Source organism: Adiantum capillus-veneris, chromosome 7 (assembly GCF_014529385.1).
Source record: "Adiantum capillus-veneris isolate H3 chromosome 7, ASM1452938v2, whole genome shotgun sequence".
NCBI classification, from domain to species: domain Eukaryota; kingdom Viridiplantae; phylum Streptophyta; class Polypodiopsida; order Polypodiales; family Pteridaceae; genus Adiantum; species Adiantum capillus-veneris.
Window position 1 is genome coordinate 93,125,442 of NC_140937.1, and position 10,834 is coordinate 93,136,275.

Genomic DNA, 10,834 nt, shown 5'->3' on the forward strand with positions numbered 1-10,834 from the left:
CCTCTTGTTCTCTATTTTTCGTTAATTAATTACTACTTTCCCAAAAAAAAATTTCCCTGTCGAACGGAATAAGGGCACGGTTACAAATCTTTCAATTTTAGGACAAAATTTCAAGCATTTATTGGTATTTACTCTAAAGCTTTTAAACTTTTGCCATATTTTCAACAGGAAATCTAGTCAATTTTGGGCGGTTAAAAATACACTAAACCCTAGTTGTTTGCAATCATTGCTTATTCCCATTGGTTTTTTTTCGGGTGAATAAAGACATTGATGTTCCATTAATCAATAATAATAGTTATTTTCTCTATATATTACAAGATTTTTGTAATATATATATATAGAGAAAATATTGTATAATAACTATTAATAGATATATGTATGTTCATGAATTTCCGATTTTGCAAAACTTTATCATCTTATTCAACTTACTGGGTGAAATTGCAATTTACAAAGAAAATTATGAATACACACTGAATCATTTGGAAGACATTCTTTGATGGTAAAAGGATCTTCAAGCTGAAAGTCAGTGCCTCCCCTCTATGATTTTACACACTTCTTAAGTTTTAACAAATTCTTCCCATCACAGAATCACAAGTGAAGCTGGCCATGCAGGCAACGCTGCTATATTTTGTGTGTGTGTGTGTGTGTGTGTGTGTGAGAGAGAGAGAGAGAGAGAAAGAGAGAGAGGTGGCTCTGCATAGAGGGAGGAGAGGCCTTAAATAGAAGTTATTGCTCCAAATTAACCACATTCTATATTCAGGCATCCTTCTTTGGCTGTGTACATTGCTGTTCTTGACAAGCTATATAAAGCAGCAGCCTCTCAAAGACTGTTTTCTTGCAAGTTCCAGCTATCAGCAGTGAGTCTTGTGTCATCAATCTCTTTCTTTCACACATATACACACATTGTCTTCCTGTGTGAAGAAGCAGAAGAAGAAGAAGAAGAGAGTTTTAACGTCATAGGAAACGATCCCGAGAGAGAGAGAGAGAGAGAGAGAGAGAGGAGAGAGAGAGAGAGACACACACACACATGGAAACCCCGGCTGTCCACCCACTTCTAGACTTGGACACCCCTCCTCCATCTCCTCCTTCCAAGAAACCCAAACTGGAGCCGCCCGCAACCCCCTCTTCTCACAACCCTTTTAATCAAAACCAAGTTGCGCAGCACAAAGAAGCTCAAGAACCTCATCAAGCTATGCAGCAGAATAATCAAGACCTTCCTGAGGACTTCTTGGAGCCCCTTGATACCAATATGAATAAGTTCATTTTCTCTTCAGAGAGCTCGGACTCTTCATCAGCACCGCCCTTGCCTCTCCCCCCCTGCTCCTCCGATAAGCAATCGGGCTCTTCCCCCCCTGCTGCTCATGCTCAGCGATTCTCAAGCACAATATCCATTCATCAGCAAAGTGTGAATGCAATGACAGCAACCTCATCATCACCATCTGCTTCGACACTGGCTATTGCATTGGTGCCTCCTATTGTTTCATTGCCCACACAGGTGCGGCATCTTCGTGGAGCTCTACCTCCTCTACCTTCATCAATCCCACCTTCTCATTACATGATAAATGTCCCTACATCAGCCGCACATCTTCAAGAGATGTCAGCAAACAATACCTTGAGTGCCAACAATCATCCGCGAGGGTGTAGACAGTTTTGGAAGGCAGGCGATTACGATGGAGACCGCTCGGCAGCACCATCAAAATGCATTCCAGGTTCTTGTTTCCTCTTTTCCAAGTTGTGTTAGTGCAAGTCTTAAAGAGTCATTTTGTTCTTGAATAAACAAATTATGGAAAGAACCTTGAGAAGGGTCACAAATTAATAAAAACCGAGATTGTTGATTGTACTCATATGGCTGTTGCATTTAATTAGCAGTTGGTCGTCTGGATTTGGCGGCCGCTGTTTCTTTCGTTACACAATGCTTACTGAGTTCTTGTCTAGATGGTAGTAATAATCATGGCTTGCCTATATTTCAGTGTGATGGTTTTTGGGTGGTAGGGGGCCTACCTTGTGTGCACAACAGCTTCTTAGCAAGCTTGCCTCATCCCCAACAAGTTTCACTTGAGAGCAACATAAGGGTATCATTTGAGTGGCTGTCCACAAGATCACTGAAGCTTGATTTTGTGCAGCCGGCTAGCAATTGAAAGGATAAGGGCTTAATCAAGCAAGATCCCAACAAGAAAAACAAAAGAAACTAGTGATTGATTTAGCTCAAGGAGAGTCACCTGTATTGTGACTGTATTTGGGACAATCGTGCTAGTGCGGTTATAGCCTACAGGCTTAGTTTAAGGCAAGAGTATGTGGATCAAGCAAACATATGTGGTAGCCTAACAAACTTTCTAAAATAATTTCTAAACATCAATAATCTGTATGTGTAAGGGTGAATTAGCGGTGTGTAGAGACTTTAGCTTTGGCTGGTAATAGTTTGGTTAAAAAGGATAACTGAGCAGCACGCTTGTGCATTTTGCCTGTTCATGCGAGTTTTGGGCTTAATTAAGGTTCTGTCATAATATCGAGATTCATCACTAATTAAGCTTGAATGTAAGCAAATTGTTTTGATGGATGTGACTTGATGGCTCTTTGATGCATGGCATGCAGTCTGGTTGAAGCAAGTCTTCAGCAAGGGGTTCTGAATGCTATAATTACATCACATCATCAATTGGGCAATAGCTTTTGATTGTGACATCCATCTGACTTTTGACTCCTGAGGTAGGAAGTAGTTGGAATCACAACACTTATTTCGTTTCTGTTTAGTGCATTATGTAGCTGCAAGGGCTATACCCAATGTGTACTACATTTTTTTCTGCCACCAACGATTAAGACACCGGCTGCTTGACTAGTTGTCTGCAAGCTTAGGTATGAAGTCTATTTGCAGTGTCACTCCAGAAATCTGTTGTTTGGGGCTACCTATAAATGTGGACTCATGGCTCTCTATGTTTGAAGTTACCTGATATGCACAGCTGAAAGCTATGTTGAATCCAAAGATTTCCTGCTTCCCTCTTCAAAAATGGTGAAATTAGAACAGAATGATTGTCTTATGTTATCTGCCCGGGGGATAGTTATGCAATACTGTGCTTATATTATTATAGGTTGTGGGAGGATGTATGTCGGAAGTTTCCATCGTGATTTTTGTTTTGATTTCAAGCTCTTATGCCATTAAGCTTCACAACCCTCCACAAAGAGTCTTAACTTCTGTGCATGTAATGTGCAGGTGGCATAGATCATGTGCGTGTCCACCCCAAGTTCCTCCACTCTAATGCAACGAGTCATAAATGGGCGCTTGGTGGTATGATTTTGTATTACTTTACACAACTAGTATGCTGTTCCGACTTTGATGATAGCAAGCTAATGGTCATATATGCTGAGAAGTCTTTAATTTTTTTCAGCTGTTGCTGAACTGTTGGATAATGCAGTGGATGAGGTAGTGTTTCTTTTATATAGAAAGTAATCAGGGGCAGTTGTATATGGTCTTATCAAGGAACATTTGTGCACAGGTGAATAATGGTGCCACCTTTGTGAATGTTGATATGGAGCGAAATCCTCAGGATGGTGGACCTATGCTCATTTTTGAAGGTGGGTATTCTAATCAACTCTTGGGTCATGAAAAACCTTAAGAGCTGGCTTTTTGATGTGCACTGGTGTTGTGGTCATTGCTGGCTACCTAAATGTTATTTGGCTGTTAATTTTGAGGCATGAAGAAAAGGACTAGTTACTTGCTTTGAGAAGTGCTCTCGACTCTTTTGCCTGTCACAGGCCACAATATTTTTAGGGCAACCATGTAGGCAGAAATCTGGAAATTCATGGTTATCTTAGTTCTATATGTAAAACCAAGAACTTTGCAAGATTCAAAGAGCATGCGGTAGCCTAGTGGTCCTCTTTAGGACAATGGGATCCTCAGCAGCATGATGATGGAGCACCAAAGGTTAGTCGTGTGATGTCATTGGATGGGAGGTATAGAAACTCGTATCTAGTGGCTTCCTAGCATGTGGATCAGCTACAAAAGATGTCTTTGGATTGCATGGGGGTCATGCTGCTTCATCCTCCTGATGTCAAGAATGACATCAGCTGCAAGAATGACATACTCTGTTTGTCCTCTGGCCAGCGGTGTTTTGTCACAGAGTTTCAGTGGAGTCTTTCCACCACAAATATGTGATCTGGTTCTCTACCTTTTAATGTGAGAGAGGTGTTTATTGGGTTTGCCTATCTTCTGTGGAAGAGAGGTAGAGGACTAGAAACTCCTGCTTTAAAGTGTGTGTCAAGAAGCTATCTGTAATAGCATTTTGCAGCTTGTAATGTACGTATGCATTCTGCCACATTTGTCACCTATAAGCAGTCTTTGAGGAATCATACCTTTGGATTATAGCTTGGTCATTCTGTGTTTGCAGATGATGGGGGTGGAATGGATCCTGATCGTTTGAGGCAGTGCATGTCACTTGGCTACTCGGTAAAAAGCAAACAAGCTAACACAATTGGCCAATGTAAGTTTTACATTTTGGACTCATTTGCAGTTTGTATTGCGATCAGTTGATGCTAGAAGGAGCTTACATGCTTGAACAGATGGGAATGGTTTTAAAACAAGCACAATGCGCCTTGGATCTGATGTTCTTGTATTCACACGTCGCCCAGCAAAGTCAGGTGGTAGGTAAGCTTGCTGCAAGAGAAAATTTCAGTTTGACAGCGGTTTTGCTTTCTATAGAAAGTCATAATGCACTGATATTGCAAAAGCAGGCCTTCAAGTCTGATACTTTCTCTTATATTTTAGTCCCACTCAAAGTATTGGAATGCTTTCATATTCTTTTCTTCGGGATACCTATCAGGAGGATATAATTGTTCCCATGGTAAGGCACATGGATGAAACTTCTAGTTTCACAACAATTCGACAATCTTGATGGAGTTTGCATCTTATAGTAAATTTTTTTCCTTTAAAGGTGGACTATGAAATAGAATCCTTGGGGCTTCGAAAACTTGTTAGAAGCACAGCAGAGGACTGGACTTGCAATTTGGACACAATAACCAAGTGGTCACCCTACTGCACAGAAGCGGACCTTCTTAATCAGGTTCAGTAATCATTGAATTGTGTAGCGCATTTGATGAGCTGAGGACAAGAGAAAATTTCATGAAGGGATCATACTATCTGGTTTGGTATTTTGGGCATCTTACAGTTTCAAACCATGAAGTATCAAGGGGCGAAGATAATTATTTTCAACCTTTGGGAGGATGACGAAGGTCAAATGGAGCTGGACTTTGAAGAAGATTCTCATGTAGGTGTGAGCTTTCTGTTTTTGTCTGCTTTCTGTCCCTGCCAGAACTCATCTTTGAAGATGCAATTGTTACGAGGAATATGCTGTGGTCATATATAGCAGCTAACTTCTTCCTTTATCAGGACATTCAAGTTAGAGGAGCCAACCGAGATGAGAATAAGATTGCTATGGCAGAAAAGTACCCAAATTCGAGACACTACCTTACATACAGACACTCTCTACGGGTGGGAGTGCATTGAAGGGTACTATATTCATACGCTGTTGACTAGTGTCCCAGTAAACTTAATAGTTTTGATGGGATTTCAGAGTTATGCATCTATTCTATACCTGAGGCTGCCAGATGGATTTCACATAAATCTACGGGGGAAAGAAGTTGAACATCACCCCTTGGTTAATGACATGATGTTGACTCAAGAACACACATATAGGCCTCACTCTGGAGGAAATGTTGCTCTGAAGGAAACAAATGTAAGCATCTCTTCTGTTTTTTTGCGGGTTGTTGTGAATTGCATCCAGTTGTTATCAGTGACAACAAGCAAGATTTTCCTGGTCTGCCAAATCAGGCACCTCTCATCATTTATGCCATTGTTGACCAGTTTTGACTGTAGCTCTTGTACGATGCTTTAAGCTTTTTCTGCTTCTATTGGGACCTAATTTTTGGCTTCTTGAAGCCAGTAGTTTATGCAAATTTGTAGGTTTGAGGCTGTAATTGTAAGATATGTACAGAAGTAACAACATGTAGTCTGAAGGTATGAAATAGAGACTCCTTGTCTCAATTCAAGGCTCAGGCCTATCAGGGGTTTTCATATCTCAAGCTGCTGCTCTGCATTTTTTAGCATTTTTGAGTTTTTTTGAGCACCTCAAGCAGCAACAAGCTTTGCTCTTTGAACTGGATCCTCTTATCTTGGTCTCGGGCGTTGGTCATGCTGCCCCCATTGTAACAAACTTGGACACTCCAAGTCAAGATTCTACCGTGACGCAGCAGAGATTCACTTCAAAACAGTTCACAGTTCACGCTTGATTCTGACACGGCCCAGCGGAGTTTCGTGCCTAGAGATATTGGCCCCAAAGACGGGCGCCCCTTTCGGTATTTCTTTTTGTATTAATCTGCAACTTAAAGTACAAGGAGTGGGAGGGGTCTCTCTCGGGCTGTGCATCCCGATGCTCTGCAGAGTGGGAGCCCTCCCTTCCCACTTATTTATAAGTTTACAAGGGATGCTAAAAGCAGAGCCCCAAAAGCTTAAAAATCAAAAGCTTCTTTTTAAAAATCCACTTAAAATAAAGCAAGTTTTCAAAAAGCTTCTCAGCCCAAAATTGCATAGAGTAAAAGCTGGATTTCCGTACAGCCTTCCATACGCACTGCCACGTCAGCTGCTGTCAGCGGATTTTCCGCCGTAAATCACGGACAGCCATACGCTGCCACGTCAAGGGACTTTCCGGGCCTGTATGTCCGGCCAGCCGGGGTCTGTGTATCTGCTGCTCATGGCCACGTCACCCATTTGTGACACCCATTGAGCAATTCGTGTGCACCGCAGTTTGCAGCAGAAATCTTTGCTGAATTACCTATTTTGTTCGAATACACTTTCCATTTTGGCTGTATCGTCCAAATCTTGCTTATGTTCTACTCATTCTCCTCTCTGTATCTAATCATGGCCTTTGTATTGGGATTCTTAGTCGTACTCAGGGACATCATACAGCAGTAATACGCCGTGCCTTGTTGGATATTGTTATGGTTATCATAAGTACATGCAGTCGTTTTTATTTGCATTTAAATATCTTGTTCCTCTTGAACCTGAAAACTCTGAGGAATCACTTCTTGTGGCAGATGATGGCAGTAGTGACAATTGGATTTGTGAAGGATGCCAAGGAGCACATTGATGTCCAAGGGTTCAATGTCTATCACAAGAACAGACTTATCAAGGTGCTTGTTTCTTATCTTATTTTTGAATGGGCAGTGTTTATACTCAGAAGAGACTAATGTTACTTGTTCTTATGACAGCCCTTCTGGCGCATCTGGAATGCAGCAAGCAGTCAAGGAAGGGGAATTATTGGTAGGCAGAAAACTGAGACAAGTTTATGTGTTTTCAACAATGCGTGCAACCAGCACTCATTGAATTTGATTGTGTCCTTGTTTTTGAGGTTCTAAATGATTGTATGTGGGCAGCTGTACTGGAAGCTAATTTTGTTGAGCCTGCACACGACAAGCAAGGCTTTGAAAGAACTGTTGTTCTGGGGCGGCTTGAAGCTCGACTGCTACAAATGCAGAAAGCATATTGGTACTAAGGTGCATTTTGATGATTATTATTTTAGAGGACTTCTCGATGCTGATGCCTATAATATGTTTGTTTCAGGAAGGAGTTCTCGCATAGGGTTGGGTATGCCAAGAAAGACACTCCAAGGGTGCATTATCCTGCCAGGGGTAAGTCCAGCTCAAGCATGCAGCTGCTTCATTTCATTGCCATGGTGAATGCTAGACTTGACTTCTGGGGATGCAGGCTTGATTCGCTTGGAAGCCCCTCCTGTAAGCCGAATGATGACTAGGGGAATTGCATCCATGGGGGATTCTTTTGCTTCTGAATGGCACTTTCCTGAGGCTGTTTCAATGTTCCATACAACCCAAGAAGATTGTGTAAGTATCCCACCATTAACTACTTTCAACCTCTGCTCAAAGTACTAGTCAGACTATTCCACTTATTCTTGTCTCGTTGGGGGTGGTCCTTCAAGAACATTTATCCCGTAGTGGAGTTCTGTAAGTGATGACTGCTCTTGCTTGAGACCTAGCTAATCTCTTCTCACTGGAATGCCAATGCTGTTGTTGCAGAGTGGTATAGAGGGTTTTGCCTCAGATTATTCAACAAACATTCATACCAAAAGTCACATGGAAGTTGAATGTGTGGGTTCTCCTGATAGTCCACAAGCATTGCCACGAATCGATGAAAACACGCCACCACCCTCAAACAGGTTTTCTTCTGGCATCTTCACTAGTAGTAGGGGTTAGGGGTGACAATGATTAGGTAGGAAAATGAGAAATAATCTGTGTTAGCATGTGTTTAGAGTAGCTGAGCTACCTCCTTTTGACATTGGAAGTAGCGGAGCTAATCAAATTTGACATGGTATATTCTTCGGCTTATGTGGGTCTGGCTATCTTCAGAAATGATACAGATGCTGAGAAACTTAAGCTGGAGGTTAAACAGAACGAACATTTGAAATACAAGGTATTTTCTTTGTCAGCTTTGCTTGGAGTTCCTCATGAATGTTAACTAGTATTGTGTTATCATTAGGGATTACTTTGTCATGATCTTGGTAAAGCATCCCCATCACATTTGGTGTCATTTGCACTGATTGAATCTCCGTCTCCCGAGTGTCATGACAATGAGGTCTTTCTGATAATGCACTAGATCCTTCTATATGGCTTTGTGCCTAAAGTTGGAGCTAACCTGATTAGTGAATCCTTTTTGGTTCAAGGAATATCATAATTTTGGGACATGTTCCAATAAATTAGCACGATTGAGTTTATTCTCTTTAATGGGATAGCAGGTCTTGGAACTTCAAAAGACTGTAGTTGGCTTAAGAGAGGCAATTACTGAAGTTACCAGGCAGAGGGACAAGTTTAAATTACTGGTTGATGATCAGGCGCGGCGGCAAGCTACAGAAGAGCAAGATTTAAAAGCTAAATTGAAGGTAAATTTAGTGCTCTGCTATCCCCATAGTGAGTTTTCTAAACCTTGAAAAAATTACGACACACTTGATTGATGTTGTGTATCTCAAGCAGGCTGCCTATGTGCGAATTCAGCTGCTTGAAGGAGAAAGAAGTGGTCAGTGCACGGCCTAATCCTTTTGAATTTGGATCATCCCTTGCTAAGTAATGCGACCGCTTGAATTGTAAATCCAGGCCCTATATGCTCAAAGCAAACAACTTTGGGATGAATGGAACAATTTTGTACTCAAGCTTAGCATTTCAATCTTTGGCATTGAATTGAACCACAAAGCATAAACTCCCATAACAGATATTCTCGAGGAATAGATTATTTGTATTCCATTATTACTTCAATGTTCCCCTGTGCATGTGCGTGTGTGGAGAGTTGGAGGATACACATACACTTTTACAAAGGAAATACTACCACATTGGTGGTACATAACTGGCCCACTGATAGATTGCAATGAAGAAGATAAGGGCAATTATGGGTTGTGTTTATGGGTTGTGCATTAGAAATAAGTACATGTAGATGACGCCTTTAAATACTTTGGAAAATTGTACATTTTCTATTAACCACAGATCCAATTCCTAATCCGAGATCCTCCCACCCTAAGAGAATTTACATGTTAGTAGTCCTAATTAAATGTAGAACCAAAGGGTGGGGATGGACATTCTTGCAAAGGGAGGGGGTTTTGGGAAGGAAGCACATTTATCCCATCTGTTATCCTTGCTTTAAATACCTTAGTCTTTAGATAGTTGCACCTTGTGTGAACATCCTCTCCACTTTCGTCTTCATGTGAACAAAGGTTGAAGCAAACCGACTAGCTCGTCGTGAGTGCAATTTTTAGGGTTGAGTAAACATATTTAACATGAACTAGTTGTCTCCAAATGGTTTATGCAACCCAAATCACATTTATGATCCACTATGTTAAAACACTGGTAGTACCCATTTTCACTGGGTTGCACGAGGCACTCCGGACATGGTTTGGAAAGGGATCAATATTTGCCTCCCACATGTCTAACATGGCTTTTCATCCTAAAATGATAATGCCTCTGAAAATTCTACCCATTTTTAGTAAGCAGCATGCCAAATCTAGCACCTCAAAAATGGTAATTCAATAATTTGACAAAGTCTACTCTTTAAGCGGATTTTGAGATTGGATAAGTATAAAAAATGGTAGAAATGACTTTCGATCTTTAGACTAAAGGCTTGGTCAAAATGCTTTTTTATAATAAATCATGTCAGACATGATGTCACCTACCATGATCAGCTCAAATTGGTACAATAATTTCAACACTTTAATGTGAACAAAACACGATTAATTAGATGTTACCTGTTGTAGAGAGTGCTAGTCACCTAATTAATTGCTCACATACTTCTTGATCATGACCATGGCGACCTTGAATGCTATGCATACAAAAACTCACCAATTCAATTGAGATATAGTACAGATTTACGATGTGGAAGCAATTTGATTATGTGCAGAGGGAAGGTTGATGCTGCCTGCAATCGCTTGGGGGTGATGGTTTCTTCTTCTCCTTCACGATATAGAGTGAATCAGTTCACAATTGAGAATTGCTTAATTTCACCGCATACAATCGCTTAGACATGTTGTAGGAAGAAGACAAGCATGTAGAAGAACTTGAAGGAGGGAGAGCACTTTCATTACCATGAGAGCTGCATCTCCACCATGTATGAGACAGGGAATTGGAGGGGTGCTTGGGCAAGAAGAGAAGCTTGTATGGGAGAAGAGAAAGGAAGTGAGGGTAGCCTATGGGGCTCTTCTCTATGTGTGTGTGTGTGTGTAAGGCTATGGAAGCCTGCAAAGGGTGGGCACCATCCACCAAGAGGGAGAGAGATGCCTTGTTGGTACCCACGCTA

General features: G+C 41.2%; 1 protein-coding gene across 1 annotated transcript; it reads left to right on the top strand.

Moving 5' to 3' along the window:
- The first annotated feature begins 715 nt into the window (after positions 1-715).
- On the top strand, positions 716-9,292 carry LOC147454230 (protein MICRORCHIDIA 7-like). The gene is made up of 20 exons (XM_086516240.1): positions 716-1,709; positions 3,206-3,280; positions 3,381-3,415; positions 3,489-3,567; positions 4,380-4,472; positions 4,552-4,636; positions 4,757-4,832; positions 4,923-5,051; positions 5,157-5,255; positions 5,378-5,479; positions 5,562-5,723; positions 7,081-7,176; positions 7,255-7,306; positions 7,420-7,531; positions 7,607-7,674; positions 7,751-7,884; positions 8,077-8,216; positions 8,407-8,470; positions 8,793-8,936; positions 9,028-9,292. The coding sequence occupies exons 1-20, from the start codon at positions 1,028-1,030 to the stop codon at positions 9,085-9,087; spliced, it is 2,487 nt and encodes an 828-aa protein (XP_086372366.1). The 5' UTR covers positions 716-1,027; the 3' UTR covers positions 9,088-9,292.
- The last annotated feature ends 1,542 nt before the right edge of the window (positions 9,293-10,834 follow it).